The sequence below is a fragment of the Mobula birostris genome, chromosome 6 (assembly GCF_030028105.1).
Source record: "Mobula birostris isolate sMobBir1 chromosome 6, sMobBir1.hap1, whole genome shotgun sequence".
NCBI classification, from domain to species: Eukaryota; Metazoa; Chordata; class Chondrichthyes; order Myliobatiformes; family Myliobatidae; genus Mobula; species Mobula birostris.
The window spans coordinates 10,041,070-10,065,597 of NC_092375.1; the positions used below are offsets into that span (position 1 = coordinate 10,041,070).

Genomic DNA, 24,528 nt, shown 5'->3' on the forward strand with positions numbered 1-24,528 from the left:
ATGGAGCACCTCTCCCACCCCCCACTGGACACAAAGTAATTCAAGGCAGCAACTGATTTAGTGGTCAGGAGAAAGGGAGATTAAAGAGATTCATCTCCTAAATTACAGAGAAAGGTTGAACAAGTTGGGTCTTTACTCTTTGGAGAGTAGAAGGTTGAGGGGGGACTTGATAGAGGTATTTAAAATTATGAGGGGGATAGATAGAGTTGACGTGGATAGGCTTTTTCCGTTGAGAGTGGGGGAGATTCAAACAAGAGAACATGAGAGTTAAAGGGCAAAAGTTTAGGGGTAATATGAGGGGGAACTTCTTTACTCAGAGAGTGGTAGCTGTGTGGAACCAGCTTCCAGCAGAAGTGGTTGAGGCAGGTTCGATGTTGTCATTTAAAGTTAAATTGGACAGCTATATGGACAGGAAAGGAATGGAGGGTTATGGGCTGAGTGCAGGTCGGTGGACTAGGGTGAGAGTAAGAGTTCGGCACAGACTAGAAGGGCCGAGATGGCCTGTTTCCGTGCTGTAATTGTTATATGGTTTATATGGTTTATTAGTTTTATTTATCACATGTACATCAAAACATACAGTGAAATGTGTCTCTATGTTAACAACCAACAGAGTTTGAGGAAATGCTGGGGGCACTTCAAGCCAGCAAGGATCACCATGTTTCCGGCACCAATATAATATACCCACAACTTACTCACCCTAACCCATACGTGTTTGGAATGTGGGAGGAAATGTGGAAGAAACCTACACAGTCACAGGAAGAATGTACAAACTCCTTACAGGAATTGAACCTGGGCATTGGCTGTCACATAATGGTATTACACTAACGGATACAGTAATGTGCTGAGATCCTCAGCCAAGTCAAGTTCATGAATCTCTGGTGGTGTCATGTCTTGACTGAAGGGACACTCTTGCAAAAAACTATAGGGAGAAAAGCTCTGTGGTAATAAGATTGTGGATATCCCGGGACGTGGCTCAATGGGAGAGTACCTGCTTTGTATGCATGGAACCCTGAATATAAGAATTAATCTTTTGTTTCAAAAATAGAGAAAGCAGTAAACATGTACTGTGTCTACAATATTTATGTATGGCACTTGTGCTTATACTGTTGAATAAAGCTGGTGCCAGAAACAACTTCTTCCCCTCTGCCATCAGGTCCCTGAAATGACCTGAAAAGCCCTCATTCTTCCTCAGACATACTTCCTTCAACTTGCACTAATGTCGTTGTTGCACACAGAAAATGCTAGAGGAACTCTGCAGGCCAGGCAGCACCTATGGAAATGAGTAAACATTCGGTGTTTCAGGCTGAGACCTTTCATTGGGACTTAATTTTAGGTGATTGGAGGATATAAGGGAAGAAGTCAGAAGTAGGAATTTTATACAGAGAGCAGTGGGTGTCTGGAATGCACTGCCAGGGAGGTATTAGAGTTAGATACGGGTTACAGACATTTAAGAAACTCTTATGGTACTGTGCAAAAGTCTTAAGGTTAACTTGTAGGTTGAGTTGGTGGAGAGGAATTTATGCCCTATGTTCTTTGTGAAGAAGCAGGCGAACCCGATCTGAAAAGCAGAACTTGTCACTATGGCTGAGATGAGAAATATAAAAACAGGGAGGTCATAAGAACATTTATAATTTGGCATCTTTTTGGTCATTTAATAAGATCCTAGCTGCTCCTCTACCTGGCTGTTATTAGTGCTGTGAAGTCCTCACCCATAACCCTTCCACTCTTGTCATACATCTAGTGGATTTTGGCTCAGTGAAAACTTTCAGTCCCACAAAGCCCCAGACGTCCTGGTGGCCAAATCCCCACTTAAAGGGGCCCTGCAGTTAAAAATTCCACAAGGCATTCAGGAAATCCAAGTTTCCTGACCCACACCTCCTCTCCTTGGCATTTCCACCCACTCACCTCCTGGCTTCTATCAAAGGGCAAAGAGGGCGTCAAAGACAATGCAAGGCTGGCGTACAGCGGCAGCAGTACCTCCATTTGCTCGTGGATCCAGTCCAGGTACTCAGTGACCCTCGCGTACACCCCGGGTTTGTTCTGGTTGGCGCAGCCCGCTCCCCAGCTTGTGATGCCGACTAAATGCCATCCATTCTCTTCGCTGCAGGCCAGTGGTCCCCCGCTGTCTCCCTGTGTAAAATCCAAGTGAAAATCTCCAAGGTCAAAGGAAAATCCATGGAACGGGAACTCTGTTACAGCCGGCAATTGGCTTAAACACATGTGACCTAAAGCAACACAGACAAAATGCTGGAGGAACTCAGCAAGTCAGGCTGCATCTACAGGAGGCAGGGTAGCACAGAGGTTAATGTAACACTGTTACTGTGCCAGCATCCCAGGTTCAGATCCACCACTGACAGTAAGGAGATTGTACTTTCTCCCTGTGCCCATGTGGGTTTCCTCTGCCCAGTTCTCTCCTACATTCCAGATGAGGCACGGTTTAGGGCCAGTGAGTTGTGGGCATGCTGCTTTGGCGCAAGAAGCACGTGCGGGCTGTCCCCAGCACATCTTCGGACAGTACCAGTAGTTGATGCAAACAACACGTTTCACTCTGTTTTGATGTTCTGATGTACATGTCTAATTAGATTAGGTTAGATTAGATTCAACTTTATTGTCATTGTGCCAAGTACAGATACAAAGCCAACGAAATGCATTTAGCATCTGACCAGAAATGCAAAGAATAGTGTTATTTACAAAATAACTGTGAATAAAAAATGTGCTACAGCACACTAATATAAACGTACTGAGACAGTACAGTACGGATGCAATACTGCTTAGCGCTGTGATGAGAGGTTCAGCAGTGTCACAGCCTCAGGGAAAAAGCTCTTCCTGTGCCTGCTGGTGCGGGAGGATAAAGCTAATCTTTAACCTTTAAGAATAAAGCTAATCTTTAATATATAGTTCTGGTGTAGGTAGATGGGACTAGTCAGGGGAACAGCTTGGAAAGGACTAGATGGGCCGAAAGGCCTGTTTTTGTGCTGTAAGGCAAAGGATGTACTTCTGACAGCAGTTGGTAGTATTCCATCTTCCCCATGACATCCCAGTGTAATTCTACCTTGCCATCATAGAGATTATCTTCACATCAACCATTCCTGTCTGGTTTAGTGCAGTTTCTTCCCACTATATACAAAAACTACGGTGAACTGTCAGGACAGAAGAAAAGGTTATTGGCTGCAGTCTACATCACTGCAGGACGTGTGCGTATACAGGACAAAGAATCAGGTAGCAAGAAGGCATTGCGGACTCGACCCACCCTGCAAACTGCCTTTTTCAAACTCTCCCTTCAAGAAAGCACTATAGGGCTATCAAAACAAAATCTTCACTCCATTTTAAGGGTTTCTTCCCCCAAGCAGTTAATCTGATCGACTATTATAGTCAGCCTCCCCTCATCCACCCCATTATACCCATTTAATGTGGATAAATGTGAGGTTACCCACCTTGGTGGCAAAAACAGGAAAACAGATTATTATTTGAATGGTGGCCGATTAGGAAAAGGGGAGGTGCAACGAGACCTGGGTGTCATTATACACCAGTCATTGAAAGTGGGCATGCAGGTACAGCAGGCAGTGAAAAAAGCGAATGGTATGCTGGCATTCATAGCAAGAGGATTCGAGTACAGGAGCAGGGAGGTACTACTGCAGTTGTACAAGGCCTTGGTGAGACCACACCTGGAGTATTGTGTGCAGTTTTGGTCCCCTAATCTAAGGAAAGACATCCTTGCCATAGAGGGAGTACAAAGAAGGTTCACCAGATTGATTCCTGGGATGGCAGGACTTTCATATGATGAAAGACTGGATCGACTAGGCTTATACTCGTTAGAATTTAAAAGATTGAGGGGGGATCTTATTGAAACGTATAAAATCCTAAAGGGATTGGACAGGCTAGATGCAGAAAGGTTGTTCCCGATGTTGGGGAAGTCCAGAACGAGGGGTCACAGTTTGAGGATAAAGGGGAAGCCTTTTAGGACTGAGATTAGGAAAAACTTCTTCACACTGAGAGTGGTTAATCTGTGGAATTCTCTGCCACAGGAAACAGTTGAGGCCAGTTCATTGGCTATATTTAAGAGGGAGTTAGATATGGCCCTTGTGGCTAAAAGGATCGGGGGTATGGGGAGAAGGCTGGTACAGGGTTCTGAGTTGGATGATCAGCCATGATTATACTGAATGGCGGTGCAGGCTCGAAGGGCTGAATGGCCTACTCCTGCACCTATTTTCTATGTTTCTATTACCTCAGTCATCGCTTTGCTCTGTAAACACTTGAAACTGCTTTTTATAATGCCGTTTACATTGTAAATACGTGTTGATATTTATGTACAGCACCATGCAAAGGTCTAAGGCACGCATACATGATATAGCTTGGGGGCTAAGACTTTTGCACAGTACTGCATTTGTCAACATGGAGCAGAGAATGAGTTTGTAAATCTGGTGGAAAGAATGGACGTTGGAAATGGCGAAGGTGGAGTGCCGTGGGAGAGGTGCAGGACAGGTGGCAGAGAACAAGTTCCGGGACAGGGGTGTGGCACGGGCGCAGCCATATCCAGCCCTGAGACACCAGGCAAGGTGAATAAAGTCAATGCTTAAACCTTGATGATTCCATGACTCTGTGATCTTTGAACAGATCCCGTGTGCGGGCTGGGACCTTACCTGACAAGTATCAACACCTCCCTGCAGATAGCCGGCACAGATCATCCTGGAGCTTATTTTCTTGTGGTAAATGTCAAGCCGACTGCAGATGTGATTGGGAATCAGGGGAACCTTGGCCTCTCTTAGACTGAGAGAAATTTCCTCTGCTGGATTACAAAAGCACGTTGTTATGATAGTTCACATGATGGAACCCAGCATCAGAGCCATTTTCTTAGATTTTAATCCTAGAGTTGTAATTGGTTCTCTGCGTTCGTCAGTGGCAATTGGCTACTCCCATGTCTTGTAAATTAGCACAACAAGTAATTCCTGAAGAAGTTTTACAAAGCTGTTGCATTTGGACACTGGCCAATGAAAACAGGGTGTTAAGATAGTGTACCAGTTAGCATAAATTTATTACAGCATCAGCAATCAACAACCTGGGTTTAATTCCCACTGCTGTCTGTAAGGAGTGTGTACATTCTCCCCATGACCACATGGGTTTCCTCCAGATAGCAGGCAATTGAAATGAGCTGCCAAAGGAAGGTGGTAATGGGTACAACTGTCGTGCTTGAAAGACATCTGGTCAGGGACAGGGATAAGAAAAGTTTAGGAGGATATGGGACAAACACAGATAAATCAGACTAGGACGAACTTGGTTGGTATGGACAAGTTGGGCCAAAGTGCTTGTTTCCACTCTGTATAACTCCATGTGTCTATAACACTCACACACATACAGTACAGTCCTGACTGCAGCTTAAAGAATGAACACTTAAGCACACAGACAGTCTTGCAAGTAGCTTAGAGTGTGTCTTCCTCTGCTTTCCCTCATTGGATCATTATTGATCTTCTGGATTGAAATAGTGATGGCATAGTGAGTGATACGTTTAGATTTCACTCCTTTTTAAAAGTTTCTTCCCCCAGTGAATTAATCTGATCAGCTATTCTATTTTGTCACCCCACCCCCTCTGTCTGTTACCTCAGTTATTTCACAGCATTGCAGACACTTGAAACCGCAGTTCATAATGCCGTTTACATGCTGGTATTTATGCATATCTTATTCCATGTCCATGCTTTAACATCTAATCTAGCCACTGGGAGATCGTTTTGCTAAACACCTACGCTCTGTCTGCCAGAGAAAGCAGGATCTCTCAGTGGCCACACATTTTAATTCCACGTCCCATTCCGATATGTCTATCCAGGCCTCCCCTACTGTCAAGATGAAGCCACACTCAGATTGGAGGAACAACACCTTATATTCCGTCTGGGTGGCCTCCAACCTGATGGCATGAACATTGGCTTCTCAAACTTCTGCTAATGCCCCACCTCCCCCTCGTACCCCATCCGTTATTTATTTATAGACACACATTCTTTCTCTCTCCTTTTTCTCCTTCTGTCCCTCTCACTATACCCCTTGCCCATCCTCTGGGTTCCCCCCCCCCGCCTTTTCCTTCTCCTTAGGCCTCCTGTCCCATGATCCTCTCATATCCCTTTTACCAATCACCTCTCCAGCGCTTGGCTCCATCCCTCCCCCTCCTGTCTTCTCCTTTCATTTCGGATCTCCACCTCTCACTTTCAAATCCCTTACTAGCTCTTCTTTCAGTTAGTCCTGACGAAGGGTCTTGGCCCGAAATGTCGACTGTACCTCTTCCTAGGGATGCTGCCTGGCCTGCTGCGTTCACCAGCAACTTTTATGTGTGTTGCTTGAAATTCCAGCATCTGCAGGTTTCCTCGTGTTTGGTGAATAATGTTGATCTTTGATTCTGCATTTGGTTTCAGGAAGATTGGGAATGCACATAGGTCACTGCAGCCCGAAGGCAGCGGCTCTACAGTGTCAGTCACCGAACACACGGAGGGGAGGCCTCTGTTGGTCGGGTTTGACCATGCATGTTGCATCCTAGCTTTCATACGCAAGTCAGGACAGTAAAATATGGACAGCAAGTTGTTTCCCATGCAGCAGATTCCCCCTCTCCATGCAGCAGATAAATCAAAAGGAACGGCAGAGACCGATACAGTTTGACGACAGAGTGGTGTTGCCGGAATTGCCAGTCAATGTTGAATTCTGAAGTCAAAGTTGCAAAGGGACTTGGGAGTCCTTGCGCAGGATTCCCAAAAGGTTAACTTACAAGGCTGAGTCGGTGGTGGGGAAGGCGAATGCGATGTTAGCATTCATTTCAAGTGAACTAGAAGATGAGGGCAAGGATGTGATGCTGAGGCTTTATAAGGCATTGGTCAGACAGCACTTTGAGTATTGTAAGCAGCTTTGGGCCCCTTTTCCTTGCTGGCATTGGAGAATGTCCAGAGGAGTTACACAAAAATGATTCTGGGAACGAAAGGGTTAACATATGAGGAGTATTGCTTGGCTCTGTATCTATATTCATTGGAGTTTAGCAGAATGATAGGGGATCTCAATGAAACCGATTGAATATTGAAAGGCCTCGACAGAGTGGATGTGGAGAAGATGTTTCCTATAACTGGGGAGTCGAGGACCAGAATAGAGGGAGTCAGCCTCAATAGAGGAACATCCACTTAAAACAGAGATGAGAAGGAATTTCGTTTGCCAGAGGGTGGTGGCTTTGTGGAATTAATTGCAATGGGCGGCTGTGGAGGCCAAGTCAATGAGTATATTTAAACTAGAATCAGCCATCAAAAGCTGTGGCAAGAAGGCAGGAAAATAGGGTTGAGAGGGATAATAAATCAGCCATGATGAAATGGCAGAGCAGACGTGATGGGGTGAATGAGCTAATTCTGCTCTTATGTCTTATGGTCTTATTTCAATATCAGACTGCCTTAGGGACTCCAGCTCCAGACTCTCCCTTGGGGTTTACTCCGGAAACCTTCCACTTGAGCGGGTCTAGCTGCAAGGAATGGAGGTTTGAGATCAGAGTTTTCCTTCTCCTCAGTGAGCTGCCAACCACAGCTGACAAACCCCATGTGCCCAAACCAACTGGTTTTAAAGTGCCAATAAGCCGCCCTTGCCCCTTCGCCTGTCTGTAGAAAAGGTTCTTCCAACCTTAGTTACTAAGCCACACGTGAAGGCCAGGAGCTGGACTTTGTTGTCAGAGGCTACTGCAGATGCACATTATTGGGACTATTTAATAGGTAGTGGGAGCTTATCCCCACTTCCTCCCCATCCCTGGCAATGACAACTTGAACTGAATGCTATGTCCAGCAGACGGAAGCCAGCTGACCTTTCTCCTACGGCCCCAAGCCCACTGGTTTTGACACATACCCACTTCCGTAACGCTCCTTACCTCCTTCATTGGTCAGACCCCAGCCCGAGATCCAGCAGGCTTTGCCATCTGGAAATTCCTGCCCAGAATTTGGGAGACAGATGGGCTGGATCCAATCTGAAACAAGACGTGGAGATCATTTCCTGCAAAGCTGGAATCGCATAGCACAATGAGATAGCTGGAGAAGAGAGACATTGGGACAGTTGAGGGCAAAGATACCAATGGTGGAGGCATGGAAATTGGCACTGAAGGATGCCAGGGAGATGTCAGTTCTGAGGGAGGTTACTGAGACGGATGAGGAGTATTGTATATAGTCTTTACGGGAAAGGTGTGGAGGCTCTGGAGAGGGTTCAGAAGAGGTTTGCCCAGACGGTCCCTGGAGCAGAGGGTGTTAACTATAAGGAGAGGCTGAACAAAGTCTGTTTGTTTTTCTGGAGCACTGGTGGCTCAGGGAAGCCCTAATAGAACCGAGCACCGGTTCTAATGAGCAGCTCTCATAGGGTAAAGAGAGTCCTTCTCCCAGGATAGATATGTTAAATGTTAGAGGGCAGTGATTTAAAGTGGGAGAGGGGATTTAGCAGCAGAATAACAGATTGGCACAGACTAGATGGGCCAAAGGTTTCTGTGCCGTAGTGCTCTTTGACCCTTGGAATGCACAGGGCAATTTTTCTATGTACACAGAGAGTGATATATGCTTGGAGCGTGTTGTTAAGGTATGGTGGAAGTCTTATTCTCTTCCCCCTCTTCCATCAGCCAGAAGATACAGAAACCCAAGAGCACGTACTGCCACACTCAAGGACAACTTCTATGCTGCTGTCATCGAATTCTTGAATGGACCTCCCACTACGAGAGACTCTTGATCTCCCAATCCACCTCTTTGTGACCATGGTATGCTGCTTGCCTGCTCCGCACTCCTTCTGTAACAACACTCTGTGGTCATTTTAATACTTACTGCCTGTACCTAATAAAGTGATCACTGAGTGTATGTTTGTAGTCATCTGCTGCTGTAGCCCATCCACTTCCAGGTTCAACTCATTATGCATTCTGAGATGCTCTTCTGCACACCACTATTGCAACACATGGTGAGTGTGTTTCTGACAATTTCCTGCCGGCTTGACCCAGTTTGGCCATTCTCCTCTGACCTCTCTCATTAACAAGGTGTTTTCACCCACAGAACTGCCACTCACTGGAAGTTTTTATTTGTTTTTCACACCATTCTCTGTAAGCTCCAAAGACTTCTGTGCATGAAAATAAGGCTTTTTTCTCCACTGAACTGGCCGTTTTTTTTTGCACCTTTCTCTGTAAATGCTAGAGACTCTGCTGTGTGAAAATACCAGAATATCAGTAGTTTCTAAAATACTCAAACCACCCGATCTGGCACCAACAATCATTCCACAGTCAAAGCCACTTAAATATCATTTCATCCCCATTCTGATGTTTGGTCTGAACAATAACTGAACCTCTTGACCAAGTCTGCATGCTTTTCTGCATTGAGCTGCTGCCACATGATTGGCTAATTAGATATTTGGTTCATGAGCAGCTGTACACATGCAGCTAATAAAGTGACAACTAAGTGTACATTCTGCATTCTGTTTTACATTTTTACTTCCTTGATTCACCTCTGTATGCAATTATCTGCCTGGACAGTACACAAACATTTTTTTTCACTTGATCTTGGTACACTTGACAATAATAAACCATCACTAATTAACAGTGTTATATTTCATGAAGAGAGTACAGTCAATAACCACTTCTCTCAAATAGTACTAAGAATGCTGGAAGTATATGTGAATCATTTATAGGCCTCAAACAGTAGCCAAGATGTGGGGTTGAGATTGCAAAGGGAGCTGGAAAAGGCATGTAATAAGAGTAATGTTACAATTGTAATGGGGGACTTCAATATTGGGAAAAACAGGTTGGTGTCAGATGGCAAGAGAGGGAATTTGTTGAATGCTCGCGAGATGGCTTTTTAGGTGACTTTCTAGAGCAGCTTGTACTTGAGCCTACTTAGGGAAAGGCCATCTAAGATTGGGTGTAGTGTAATAACCCAGATCTTATTAGGGAACTTAATGTAAAGGAACCCTTAGGAGGCAGTGATCACAATATGATTGAATTCATACTGCAATTTGAGAGGAAGAAGCAGAGGTCAGATGTATCCGTATCACAATGGAATAAAGGGGATTACAGAGGCACGAGAGAGGAGCTAGCCCAGGTGGACTGGAGGAGGATACTGGCGGGGACGACAGCAGAGCTGAGATGGCTGAGGTCCACAAGGCAAGAGGATAGGTATGTCCCATAGAAGCAGCTCTCAGGTGGCGGGATAGGCAAGTGTGGTTGACAAGGGAAGTTAAGGACTGCATAAAAGCCATGAAAAGAGCATACGAAGTAGCAAAAGTGAGTGGGAAGTTGGATGATTGGGAAGTTTTTAAAATCCAACAACAGGCCACTATGAAAGCAAGAAGAAAGGAAAGATAAAATATGAGGGCAAACTAGCCAATAATATAAAGCAGGATACCAAAAGTTTTCCAGTTATATAAAGAGTAAAAGAGAGGTGAGAGTTGATATTGGATCACAGGAAAATGATGCTGGTGAGGTAGTAACGAGGGAAAAACTTAATGGGGTATGAGCTTAATGTGTACTTTGCATCAGTCTTCACTGTGGAAGACACTAGCAGTGTGCCAGAGGTCTGTGAGTGTCTGGGAGCAGGAATGAGTGTCATTGCTATTACAACGGAAAAAGTGTTAGGCAAGCTGAAAGGTCTTAAGGTAACTAAGTCATCTGGACCAGGTGGACTACATCCCGGAGTCCTGAGAGAGGTTGCTGAGAGATAACGGATGCATTGGTCATGATCTTTCAAGCATCACTTGATTCTGGCATGGTCCCAGAGGATTGGAAGATTGTAAATGCCACTACACTTTTTAAGAAGGGAGGAAGGCAGAAGAAAGGAAATTATGGGCTGGTTAGTCTAATCTCAGTGTTTGGGAAAGTGCTGGAGTCTATTATTAAGGATGAGGTTTCGGGGTACTTGGAGACTAATGATAAAATAAGTCAAAGTCAGCATGGTTTCTGTAAAGGGAAATCTTGCCTGACAAATCTGTTAGAATTCTTTGAGGAAGTAACAAGGAGGGTGGACAAAGGAGAGGCAGAGAATGTCATTTACTTAGATTTTCAGAAGACGTTTGATAAGGTGCCACATATGAGGCTGCTTAACAAGAAACAATCCTATGGTGTTGCAGGGGAGATACTGGCATGGATAGAGGAATGGCTGACAAGCAGGAGGCAGCGAGTGGGAATAAAGGGGGCCTTTTCTGGTTGGCTGCCAATGACTAGTGGTGTTCCTCAGGGGTCAGCATTGGGACCGCTACTTTTCATATTGTTTTTTCAATGATTTCGATAATGGAATTGATGGCTTTGTGGCAAAGTTTGCAGATGATATGAAGATAGATGGAGGGATAGGTAGTGCTGAGGAAGCAATGTGATCGCAGCAGGACTTAGACAAATTGGAAGAATGGGCAAAAAAGAGGTAGATGGAATACAGTGTTGGGAAATGTATGATAATGCATTTTGGTAAAAGGAACAATAGTACTGATTATTATCTAAATGGGGAGAAAGTTCAAACAGCAGAGATGCAGAGAGACTTAGGTGCTAGATACCCAGAAGGTTAATTTACATGTTCAGTCTTAATAAAGAAGGCAAATGTAGTGTTGGCATTTATTTCAATGGGAGTAGAATATAAAAGCAAAGAGATAATTCTGAGGCTTTATAAGACACTAGTCAGGCTGCACTTGGAGATTTGTTAACAGTTTTGGGCTCCTCATTTCAGAAAGAATGTATTGTCATTGGAGAGGGTCCAGTGGAGGTTCACGAGGACGATTCTGGGAATGAAGGGGTTAACATAAGGAGTGTTTGGCAGCTTTGGGCTGGTACTCACTGGGATTTAGAAGAATGTGGGAGGATCTCATTGAAACCTACCAGATGTTGAAAGGACTAGATAGGGTGGATGTGGAGAGGATGTTTCCTATGGTAGGGATATCCAGAACTAGAGGGCAGAGCCTCAAAGTTGTGGGGTGACCTTTTAGAACAGAACAGACATAAGGAGGAATTTTTTTAGCCAGAGAGTAGTGAATCTGTGGAATGCTCTGCCACAGACTGTGATGGAGGCCAAGTCCATGGGTATATTTAAGGCAGAAGTTGGTAGTTCCCTGATCAGTCAGGACATGAAAGGATATGGCGAGAAGGCAGGTGTATAGGGTCAAGTGGGACATGGGATCAGCCATGCTGGAATAGCAGAGAAGACTCGATGGGCTGAATGGCCTAATTCTGCTTTTATGGACTTATGGTCTAAGTCTCCTCAGTCAGGCAGCATCTGTGGAGGGAGAAGTAGATTTACTGTTCAGATAAAATACCTTCAACCTGTAATGTTGACTCTTGCTTCTTGTTCTGCACATGCTGCTTGACCTATCACTAATCCCGGCATGTTTCTATTTAATTTTGAATTTCCAATATCAGCTGTATCTTAGTTTTGTTCCAAAACACTTAAATGGCATTTGGCTCTGGTGATCAAGTCAGTTTTAGAACATAGAAGATTACAACACAGTACAGGCCCTTCTGCCCACAATGCTGTGCCAACTTTTTAACCTACTTTAAAATCTACCTAACCCTTCCCTCCTACATAGCCCTCCATTTATCTATCATCCTCCTGCCTATCTAAGAGTTTCTTAAATGCCTCTAATGCCACTGTCATTTCCTCTGGCAAGACGTTCCATGTACTCAACACTCTGTGTGTAAAATACCGACCTCTGACATTTCCCCATACTTTCCTCCAATCACCTTAAAATTACGTCCCCTCATATTAGCCATATTGGCTTTGGGAAAAACTCTGTGGCTGTCCATTCGATCTATGCCTCTTATCATCTTGTACACTTTTATCAAGTTACCTCTCATCCTTTTTCACTTTGGAGGAAAGCCCTCAGCTCACTCAACCTAACTTCATTACAGAGTTTTCACACAAAATAAACTGGGAATATTTGTGACTTTCTAGCAGTAACCTTTTACGTCCAGGAATGAATAAAGATTGTACAATGGGGGTCAGACTTAAAGGCAGCTACACCCAAAATAGGATCATTTTCATTTATCAATAAATAGCCTGTAATCTATGGAGAGTAGAGAACTTGATCCTAGGAATCAGGAATAATCCTTGATCCAGACTACCAATGAGAAATATACAGATTGCTAATGCACTCCATTACAAAATAGGTTTTTAGGCATAAATTTCAGAAAGAATCCAACAAAGTTACAAGTACTTTTCACCAGTGGGATATATTACTGTTTAGTTGCCAGTCCAGACTGCCAAATCCCCAATCCGGATGTTCAAATCCCCAATCAAAATAGCCAAATCCCTGGTCCAGACTACTAATCCTGATCTAAGTGGTTAAATCTGCAATCCAGAAAGCTAAATCCCTGATCCAGACCACTAAATCTCTGATCTAGATTACGTGAGGAAAAAACAAATTGCTAACACACTCCATAACATTCTCATTAAGAAATGTCTCTGCCCAAAATATCAATTGTTTATTCATAGATGCTGCCTGACTTGTAGAGTTTCTCCAGCATTTTACATATGTTGCTCCATGACATAATTGTGTTCTGGATATAAATTTAGGAAGGAACCCAGTGAAGCTCGAGGTACTTCCCACATGTGTAAAATTACCATTAAACGTCAGTGGTGTTCCCAGCTTTATGAGTGCAATGTCGTAATCGTAAGTGTGGCCTTTGTACTTCTTGTGGTGTACGATCCTTTCCACAACATATGACGAGCTTTCCGTCAGAGGCTGTTCTATGATGCCCACATATACTTTCCACGAAGAGAGGAATATGAACCTGAAAGCAACACGCAGAAGTTAAGTAAGACGTTAACTTCAGCAAGGGCTTCTCTCCAGAATAATAGCTTGGATTCAGGGAAAATATCAAGCCGATAGAAGTCATGCAGGCATGGACGAGCAGTTCAGTTGTTGTTTAGACCAAATATCAGAATGGGGAATAAATGTAATTTAAGCAACTTAAATGAACGTGGAATGATTGCTGGTGCCAGATGGGGCGGCTTGGGTATGTGATAAATTAGTGAATTCAATGATTTCAGTCTTGATACAGGAACTATTAGATTCCTTCTTCTTTAGCACTTTACCTCTTCCAGCTTCCCACTTCATCTACCCTCCACCACTCACCCTTCTCTTTCACCTGGTCTCACCCATCAGCTGTCAGTTTACACTCCTTCTCCTCCCCCCAGAGAAGCTTCCAATCCCTTCCTTTCTAGTCCTGATGAGGGGTCTCGTCCCGAACTGTTGACTCTTTATTCTCTTCATAGATGCTGCCTGAACTGCTAAGTTAGTTGCTCTAGAATTTTGTACATGCTGCTCTGGATTTCCAGTAACTGCAGTAACTTCGTCAGGACGAAGGGTCTCGGCCTGAAACGTCGACTGTACCTCTTCCTATAGATGCTGCCTGGCTTGCCTGCTGCGTTCACCAGCATTTTTTGTGTGTGTTGCTTGAATTTCCAGCATCTGAAGATTTCCTCGTGTTTGTGAAGATATTAGCATAACTGCTTGGCAGGAGACAAAGAATGGGAATAAAAGGGAGCCTTTTTCTGGTTGGTTGCTGGTGTCTTCTGGTGTGCTGCAGGGGTCAGTGTTGGGACCACTTGTTTTTACGTTATATGTCAATGATTTGGATGGTGGAATTAATAGCTTTGTGATCAAGCTATGATGATATGAAGGCAGGTAGTGTTCTGGATCAGGGAGTCCGCAGAAGGATTTAGACAGATTAGGAGAATGGACAAAGAAGTGGCAGACGGAATATAGTGTAGAGAAGTGTGTGGTCATGCACCTTGGTAGCAGGACTAAAGGAGCAGACACTTTTCTAGATGGAGAGAAAATTCAAAAATGCGAGCTGCAAAGGGACTTTGGAGTCGTTGTGTAGGATTCCCCAAAGGTTAACTTGCAGCTTGAGTCAGTGGTGAGGAAGGCAAATGCAATGTTAGCATTAATTTCCAGAGAACTAGAATATAAAAACATTGTGTAATGCTGAGGCTTTATGAGCCGCTTGGATGACTGTGAGCAGTTCTGAGTTCCTTATCAGATTCAAAATCACTTCATTGCTAGTGTGTGAAACATACCAGAAATGATTGTGGTTTGGTGCCAAGCATAAAACACAGGACAATACCATAACAGGCAACATATTAGTAACCAACAATTTATAAGACAACAGTACAAACAGCCATGAGCAATCAACAATTAGCAGAATGGTCAAATATGTCAGTAATCAAATTTAAATATATGTTAACATATGAACAGACTCAATAATTATCAACAGAACAAGGAGAGCAGGAAAGATCATTTACTGGATGCTGTACAGGGACGGTTGGGGTATTACACCTGAATGAATTTTATTGAGAAGCTGGATAGCGACAGGAAAGAAACTTCAGACATTATGTGTAGTCTTGGTGAAGGTGGACTTGTGGAGCCTCCCTGGTGGCAATTTGCTGAATACGTGACTGCTCAGGTGGATGGAGTCAGCAGTAATTTTTTTTCAGCCTCGTGTCAGCACACCTAAGAAAAGATGTGCAGGCATCGGTGATGGTCCAGATGAGGTTGACAAGAATGATTCTGGAAGGACTGTTTGGACCCTGAATGGAGGTGAGAGAGGAGGTGAATGGGCAGGGGCAGCACGTGGGCTGCTTGCAGGGATAAGAGCCTGGAGGGAGATGAGTGGGGAGGGGTGAGTGGACAAAGGAATCATGGAGAGAGTTAACCCTGTGGAAAGCGGAGAGAGGGAGGGAGGTAAAGATATGTTTAGTAGTCGGATCCCTTTGGAGAAGGTGGAGGTTGCAGAGGAGGGTGGAGAAGATGGCGACACGACGCAGTGCGCGCGGCTGTTCCGAATGATAGCGATTATGTGTTAACTAGGGGGCTGGGCACAATCCGGATTTGATGGAGACAGCTGTGAGAAGCACAGAGGAACAACCTAGAGAAACTTCTGAAATGCCTGCTTCGCTGCCGCTGCTACTGTGCGATTGAGAATCTCCGGAGGGAAGACCCCAAATCCTCGGCTTTGCCTATTGCCTGCTGCCAGGGCCAGGGTCAAAGCGCTTGGCAGAGATGGTGCTCGGTGCTGGAGAGCTGGTCGGAGGCTCGGAGTTTTTGGACGGACTCGGAGTCGGACTGTGGTCAGATGCTTCCAGTATGCTGCATCAGCAAGTTGGCAGCGCTGGAGGTTTACCGTCTGCGTGAGATGATGGGGCTTTCGAGAGACTTTGAGACTTTTACCGTGCCATGGTCTGTTCTTATCAAATTACGGTATTGTTGCACTTTTGTAACTATATGATATAATTATGTGGTTCTTGTTAGTTGTTAAGTCGGTTTGTCATGTGTTTCTGTGATTATCATTCTGGAAAAACATTGTATCATTTCTTAATACATGCATTATTAAATGACAATAAAAGAGGACTGCGTGTCCTCATAATCTAATCTAATCTAATCTAATTAAAGGGCAGGTGCTCAAGGAGAGATTGGACAACATTGGCTTGTTTTCTGAGGGGAGACCTGACAACTTTGATAAAATTATGGACGCATAGATAGAGTAGACCAGGGCTTTCCAACCTTTCAAATACCAGAAAAGAAGCATTTATGCTGAAAGAGGGAAGCTGGAAACACGTATTTTACTCTGTGTTTCAGTGTACATGTGATAAACCAGAATCTGACGGAGATGTGCTGGGCAATTTTTTTTAACCACACAGAATTGTGGGACAGACTGTCAGTAGGGGCAGTGTGGGAGGGAAATACCATGGTGGTGTTTAAGAAGCTTTTAGAATAACGTGTGAAAATGCAGGAAATGGAGGAATATGGATCGTGTACAGGCGGAAGAGATTTAGTTTAATCTGGTATGGCGTTCAGCAAAGGCATTGTGGACTTTTTCTGTGCTGTTCTGTTCGATGTTCCGTGAATGAGCAGAATTGCCAATCATGACCTCTGTTCTGTACATTGAAACGTACAGTGAAATGTGTCATTTGAGTCCTTTGTACTTACTGTCTCTCACCTTAAATGCCTCCTTTCTCGAATTTGAAATTTCTACCCTTGGAAAAAGACTGACCACCTATCCTATATCTGCTTGTCAGAGCTTTATAAATTGTATCAGGGCTCCCCTCAGCTTCTGATATTCCAAAGGAAACAACAGAAGTTTGTCCAAACTCTCATTATATAACCTCTAATATAGGCAGCAGGAAGATTGAAATAATCCAAGCATTTGTGGAAGGCGAGCGAGTGTTTAGCACCATCTACCGATCTCTCTCACTGCCGCCAGAGGAAGGAGTTTGCATGTGGCGGTCTCTTGCTCCTTGCTCCTGAGGAAAGGTCCTTGTGTTTGAGTGACTTCTTTCTCCCTCGTTGCTGTTGGCGGATGGTGCCGGAGCAAGGTTTAATTGCAGATTTAGAGTCTAATTCAGGGTTATAATGTGTTCAGTTTCCAGTTCTGGTTCTTGTCGCTCTTTTTTATTACGATTTTTGGGTGATTTTTCAATCAAGGTGGCATGAACACTGAGTTGCTGTGAATTGAAATATGCCTTTTGATTTTGTGTTTTATATTAGAATAGTACAGCACAGTACAGGCCCTTCGGCCCACAATGTTGTACCAACCCTCAAACCCTGCCTCCCATATAACCCCCCACCTTAGATTCCTCCATATACCTGTCTAGTAGCCTCTTAAACTTCACTAGTGTATCTGCCTCCACCACTGACTCAGGTAGTGCATTCCACGCACCAACCACTCTCTGAGTAAAAAACCTTCCTCTAATATCCCCCTTGAACTTCCCACCCCTTACCTTAAAGCCATGTCCTCTTGTATTGAGCAGTGGTGCCCTGGGGAAGAGGCGCTGGCTATCCACTCTATCTATTCCTCTTATTATCTTGTACACCTCTATCATGTCTCCTCTCATCCTCCTTCTCTCCAAAGAGTAAAGCCTTAGCTCCTTAATCTCTGATCATAATGCATACTTTCTAAACCAGGCAGCATCCTGGTAAATCCCCTCTGTATCCTTTCCAATGCTTCCACATCCTTCCTATAGTGAGGTGATCAGAACTGGACACAATACTCCAAGTGTGGCCTAACCAGAGTTTTATAGAGCTGCATCATGACTTCGCGACTCTTAAACTCTATCCCTCGACTTATGAAAGCTAACACCCCATAAGCTTTCTTAACTACCCTATCCACCTGTGAGGCAACTTTCAGGGATCTGTGGACATGTACCCTGAGATCCCTCTGCTCCTCCACACTACCAAGTATCCTGCCATTTACTTTGTACTCTGCCTCGGAGTTTGTCCTTCCAAAGTGTACCACCTCACACTTCTCCGGGTTGAACTCCATCTGCCACTTCTCAGCCCACTTCTGCATCCTATCAATGTCTCTCTGCAATCTTTGACAATCCTCTACACTATCTACAACACCACCAACCTTTGTGTCATCTGCAAACTTGCCAACCCACCCTTCTACCCCCACATCCAGGTTGTTAATAAAAATCACGAAAAGTAGAGGTCCCAGAACAGATCCTTGTGGGACACCACTAGTCACAATCCTCCAATCTGAATGTACTCCCTCCACCACCACCCTCTGCCTTCTGCAGGCAAGCCAATTCTGAATCCACCTGGCCAAACTTCCCTGGATCCCATGCCTTCTAACTTTCTGAATAAGCCTACCTTGTGGAACCTTGTCAAATGCTTTACTAAAATCCATATAGATCACATCCACTGCACTACCCTCATCTATATGCCTGGTCACCTCCTCAAAGAACTCTATCAGGCTTGTTAGACACGATCTGCCCTTCACAAAGCCATGCTGACTGTCCCTGATCAGACCATGATTCTCTAAATGCTTATAGATCCTATCTCTAAGAATCTTTTCCAACAGCTTTCCCATCAAAGACGTAAGGCTCACTGGTCTATAATTACCCGGACTATCCCTACTACCTTTTTTGAGCAATCCTTCCTCCAATCCTCTGGTACCATTCCCGTGGACAACGAGGACATAAAGATCCTAGCCAGAGGCTCAGCAATCTCTTTTCTCACCTCGTGGAGCAGCCTGGGGAATATTCCGTCAGGCCCCGGGGACTTATCTGTCCTAATGTATTTTAACAACTCCAACACCTCCTCTCCCTTAATATCAGCATACTCCAGAACATCAACCTCACTCATATTGTCCTCACCATCATCAAGTTCCCTCTCATAGGTGAATACCGAAGAGAAGTATTCATTGAGGACCTCGCTCACTTCCACAGCCTCCAGGCACATCTTCCCACCTTTATCTCTAATCGGTCCTACCTTCACTCCTGTCATCCTTTTTTTCTTCGCATAATTGAAGAATGCCTTGGGGTTTTCCTTTACCCTACTCGCCAAGGCCTTCTCATGCCCCCTTCTTGCTCTTCTCAGCCCCTTAAGCTCCTTTCTTGCTTCCCTATATTCCTCAATAGACCCATCTGATCCTTGCTTCCTAAACCTCATGTATGCTGCCTTCTTCCTCCTGACTAGATTTTCCACCTCACTTGTCACCCATGGTTCCTTCACCCAACCATTCTTTATCTTCCTCACCGGGACAAATTTATCCCTTACATCCCGCAAGAGATCTCTAAACATCGACCACATGTCCATAGTACATTTCCCTGCAAAAACATCATCCTAATTCACACCTGCAAGTTCTAGCCTTATAGCCTCATAATTTGCCTTTCCCCAATTAAAAATTTTCCTGTCCTCTTTGATTCTATCCTTTTCCATGATAATTATAAAGACCAGGGAGCGGTGGTCACTGTCCCCCAGATGCTCACCCACTGAGAGATCTGTGACCTGACCTGGTTCATTGCCTAGTACTAGATCTAGTATGGCATTCCCCCTGGTTGGCCTGTCCACATACTGTGACAGGAATCCATCCTGGACACACTTAACAAATTCTGCCCCATCTAAACCCTTGGAACTAATCAGGTGCCAATCAATATTAGGGAAGTTAAAGTCACCCATGATAACAACCCTGTTATTTTTGCACTTTTCCAAAATCTGCCTCCGAATCTGCTCCTCTGTATCTCTGTATTCTGTGTTTTTTTTTTCTTTTGTTGTTTACGTGAAGTTTTTGCACATGGGTGGCAGGTTTGATGTTTTTCTTTGAATTGATTGGTTCCATGGTTCTTCTTTGTTTCGTGGCTGTCTGTGCAGAAGATGAATTTCAAGGTTGTATACTGTGTGCATACTTTGATAATGTAATAAATAATAAATGTACTTTGAATTTTTGAAATCTGGTGAACCTCTTCTGCACCCTCTCCAAAGCCATGTAATGGGGACTCCAGAACTGCACACAATCCAGGTGTGGTCCAACCAATGTTTTATACAGCTGCAACTTAATGTTTTGACTTTTATACTCAATACACTAATCATTGAAGGCCTCTGCTCTTAATATTACAAGAGCCACTGGTCCCACGCTCACACACCAGATCAGGTCCCTGTCCGTTCGGCTGGATTTGCGAGGCAGAGACTTACTCAACAACACAGTGTGCTGCGGTTGCGATCCACACTGAAGATATGATGGTTCCTCCACACAGGTGTTGCCCGTCCAAGTGGAGGCTAACCTGCCAAGGCCACTGACCGGCCACCGAGAGATTCCCACCCACAATCCGAGGTGAGTATCTGGGTCTGGAGCCACACTCTGCACAAGGGAAGACAAAAATGATTTAGGACAAAGTCTTCCCTTTAATTCTCCTCTTCCCTCCCTTCCTCAATCCATTGCTTTGGTTCCCCCCCCCCCCCCCCCATTGCCATCCATTTCCCCCACCTCCCAGTAGATGGCACTGATGTTCCACCATTGTCAAAAGTCTCAACAGCGCCACTCAGAGGCAATGAGTGGTACTGAATCCAGGTTCATTTAATGGGATTAACATTTATATACTTACACATACAGCACGGAACAGGCCCATCTGGTCCAACGAGTCGTATGGCCCAGCAACCCATCTAGCTTAATGTCAGGGCAATTTCCAATGACCAATTAACCTACTAACAGGTACGTCTTTGAATGGCGGTAGGAAACCGGAACATCTGGAGGAAATCCATACCTTCATGGAGAGGAAGTGCAAACTCCTTACAGAAGATGCCGCGATTGAACTCTGAACTCCAGACGACCCAAACTGTAATAGCGCCACGCTAACTGCTAGGCTACCCTGGTGCCCTTCTTACTTGGTTTGCCAAGTTTTGGGTGACATTTGTATGATGGTTTTGGCAAACATTATGTTCAGGTCTGTTCCATGCCTTTCATCAAACGTCCACCCTATCCATACCTTCATGATTTAATAAACTTCTGTGAAGTCTCCCTGCGCTGGTGAGGTCTCACTTGGAGTATTGTAAACAGCTTTGGGCACCCTACCTAAGAAAGGATATGCTGACACTGGAGAGAGTTCAAAGGAGTTTCATGAAAATGATTCTGGGATTAAAAGGCTTGTCATATGTTAGCACTGGGCCTGTACTCACTGGATCTCATTGAAACCTATCGAATGTTGAAAGACCTCAATAGATTGGATGTAGAGAGGATGTTTCCTCTTGTGGGAGAGTCTAAGACCAGAGAACACAGCCTCAGAATAGAGGGATGTCCGTTTAGAATGGAGATGAGGAGGAATTTCTTTTGCCAGAGAGTGGTGAATCTGTGGAATTTTTTGCCACAGGTGGTCGTAGAGGCCAAGTCATTGATTAGTCAGGGCATGAAGGGATATGAGAAGGCAGAAGATTGGGACTTAGAGGGAAAATGGATCAGTCATGATGAAATGGTAGAGCAAACTCAATAATCTAAATGGCTTAATTCTGCTCCTATATGTTATGGATTTATTGTCCTGTACTTTAGGGAATTAAAATCCAGTGTGGCCAACCTCTTCATAAATTCAGGCTCTCTAACCTAGGCAGCATACCTGTAAATCTCTCCTGCACCCCTTACAGCTTGACAATGTCTTTCCTATAACAGGGTGACCAATACTGTCCAGAATACTCCAAATGCGATCCCACAATAATGTCTCGACCCTGACTTCGATGTTGTGACTAATGACGGCCTGCATGCTAAACACCTTTTTCACTACCCTGTCTACTTGCATAGATGCTTTCAGTGATCTGTGCACTTGTACACCATCTGTTCCACCATGCTTGTCAGTGCCCTGGCATTCACTGTATAAATCCTACCCTAGTATGACCAAAATGCATCTCACACTTACCTGTTAAAATCCATTTGCCATTTATCAGCCCATCTCCCTAACTCCCTTGTTATGATCTTGCACTTTATTGTTACCTACACTGCACTCTTTCAGCAGCTTTTACACTTTAATCTGCATTGTTATTGTTTTACCTTCTTCTACCTCAATTCACTGAAAGAACAGTATACTGTACAGGAAAAGCTCTTCACTGTATCTTGGTACATATGTCAATAATAAACCAAGACCAGTAATGAATCTTAATTCTTTCTGAATGTTCAGCCGCAAATTCATCTCCCCGTATCACAGGCATGTCTACCCTATCAACTCTCCCTACAATTTCAGTGATCTTAGTCTAACCACCTCATAATCTCTATTTTTCCAGTCTGGTTTGACCATACATTTTACTTTCAGTATATGAACAGTATGCAAGACAATCTTTTCACTCTATTTCAACACACACAAAATGCTGGAGGAACTCAGCAGGCCAGGCAGCATCTATGGAAAGAAGTACAGTCGACGTTTCGGGCTGAGTCCTGCGGAAGGGTTTCAGCTCAAAACTTCGACTGTACTTCTTTCCATAGATGCTGTCTGGCCTGCTGAGTTCCTCCAGCATTTTGTGTGTGTTTCTCGGATTTCCAGTATCTGCAGATTTACTAGTTTTTCCACTCTATTTATTTATTTATTAAGGCCCTTCCAGTCCTTCGAGCTGCGCCACTCAGCAGCCCCAATTTAACCCTACTCTAATCACGGGACAGTTTACAATAACCAGTTAACCTATCAACTGGTATGTCTTTGGATGGAAGGAAACCCATGCAGTCATAGGGAAAATATATAAAACTCCTTACAGACAGTGGCGGGAATTGAACTCAGGTTGCTGGTACTGTAAAGTGTTGTGCTAACCAATACGCTGCCGTGCCGCCCTATCTTGTTAAATGTGACAATAATAAACCAGTACCGTCAAAGCTGGTCCCATTTGACAGCATTTGGTCCTTAACCTTCTCAGCCTTTTGTTACATACCTCGTGGGTATCTTGTGATTGTCTTATGACCATGATGTAATTGAGTGTCTTATGAGCATGATGTAATGGTCTTGCGGAGGTCACATGATGTGATTTTCCCGCCAGTGAGGTCACATGATGACCTGTTCTCAACAGGTATATAAAGGAGACCCCTGGTGTGACGCAATTAGTTTTCAGTTTAGTTTTGTGTGAGTTACTCCGTATTGCTGCATATTCGTCTTATGACGCAGTTTTGTTTTAAAGTGGAGTTCTACTTTCTATTGTAAGTAGTATTGGAGAGTGAAGGCCTTACCAAAGTACAGGAATTCGCAGAGTCGAGTAAATCTGATATCGTTTGGCAGTTTTGGAGAGGATCAACCTTTATTGAATCTTTGTTCAAGAAACAGTGACCTGCATGAGATAACCTCTGCTAAAGTAGGAAAGGTTGTGCAGTGTCTATTCTCCAGAGGAAAAGGTCAGTTCCTTTAAACTGTTTTATTTCCGTCATCGTGAATCCTGCAGACAAGGCAGGTTCTGGCTGGGATCAGCAGTAACGTCATGTCTTCAAGGAATTCTTTACTTCAGGAAAGTCTCTCCTAATTGACTGTATAAATCTCTTGGACTTTCGAATTTACCATTCTAAGAACTGTGTTCGAATTTACCACTTTAAGAACTGTTTTCACATTTACCCTTTTAAGAACTGTTCCAGAGTTGCCGTATGGCAGTTAACTTCCGGTTAAGTTAGTCGTTTAAATACATTTCGCTACTTTTGAGCAGAGATAATAAATGTTTGTTTTTATAAAACCTGACTCAATTGATATTAATTGTTGCCGGTCACGTGACACTTTCTAAGGTGAGATGAAATGCTGAGCAGCCTCCAGTCAGGGCAGATCCTTCCTCTGTGAAGAAAGCTCACCTGCCCGTGGAACAACTCAGTCCAAGAAACTGCAGATTCATAATGATAAATCAATCATACACCAATAATATATCAATGATAAACCAATAATTAATCAATAATAACCAATAATCATTGATCAAGACATGTCAGAGGGCCATTCATCAAGCCTTTGTACTAAGTTGCCACTTTCCTCTTTGAATGATTTATTACCCTTTGGCTCTTGAACAATTGGTGTATCAATGTAAATATATTATAAGGACATAAAATATAGTAGTCTCATCGTGTAAATATGATGCAAGCGCCATCTGTTGTTTTTGTTGTGGTCTGTCCATTGTTAAGTTTACCCTGTGATGACTGCACTGGGGTTCTCAATATCACAGTGGTTACAGGAACAAGGACTACATTTCCAGAACCTTATATCTCCTTCACCACCACTTCTCAACTTCTCTACTGTTTGGTACTGTCTACAGGAGGCACTGTCTCAGGAAGGCAATGATGAACGTCAAAGATCCCTACCATCTCTGGGCCAT

The 24,528-nt window shown here is 44.0% G+C and overlaps 1 protein-coding gene across 1 annotated transcript in view; it reads right to left on the reverse strand.

Moving 5' to 3' along the window:
- Window positions 1-1,809: 1,809 nt before the first annotated feature.
- Window positions 1,810-24,528, reverse strand: part of LOC140199700 (transmembrane protease serine 3-like) — a 58,105-nt gene continuing 35,386 nt past the window's right edge. Inside the window, 5 exon segments of the mRNA XM_072262180.1 lie at window positions 1,810-2,130; window positions 4,641-4,786; window positions 7,871-7,966; window positions 13,560-13,729; window positions 20,416-20,581. Of these exon segments, the coding sequence (XP_072118281.1) occupies window positions 1,810-2,130; window positions 4,641-4,786; window positions 7,871-7,966; window positions 13,560-13,729; window positions 20,416-20,581 (899 nt within the window).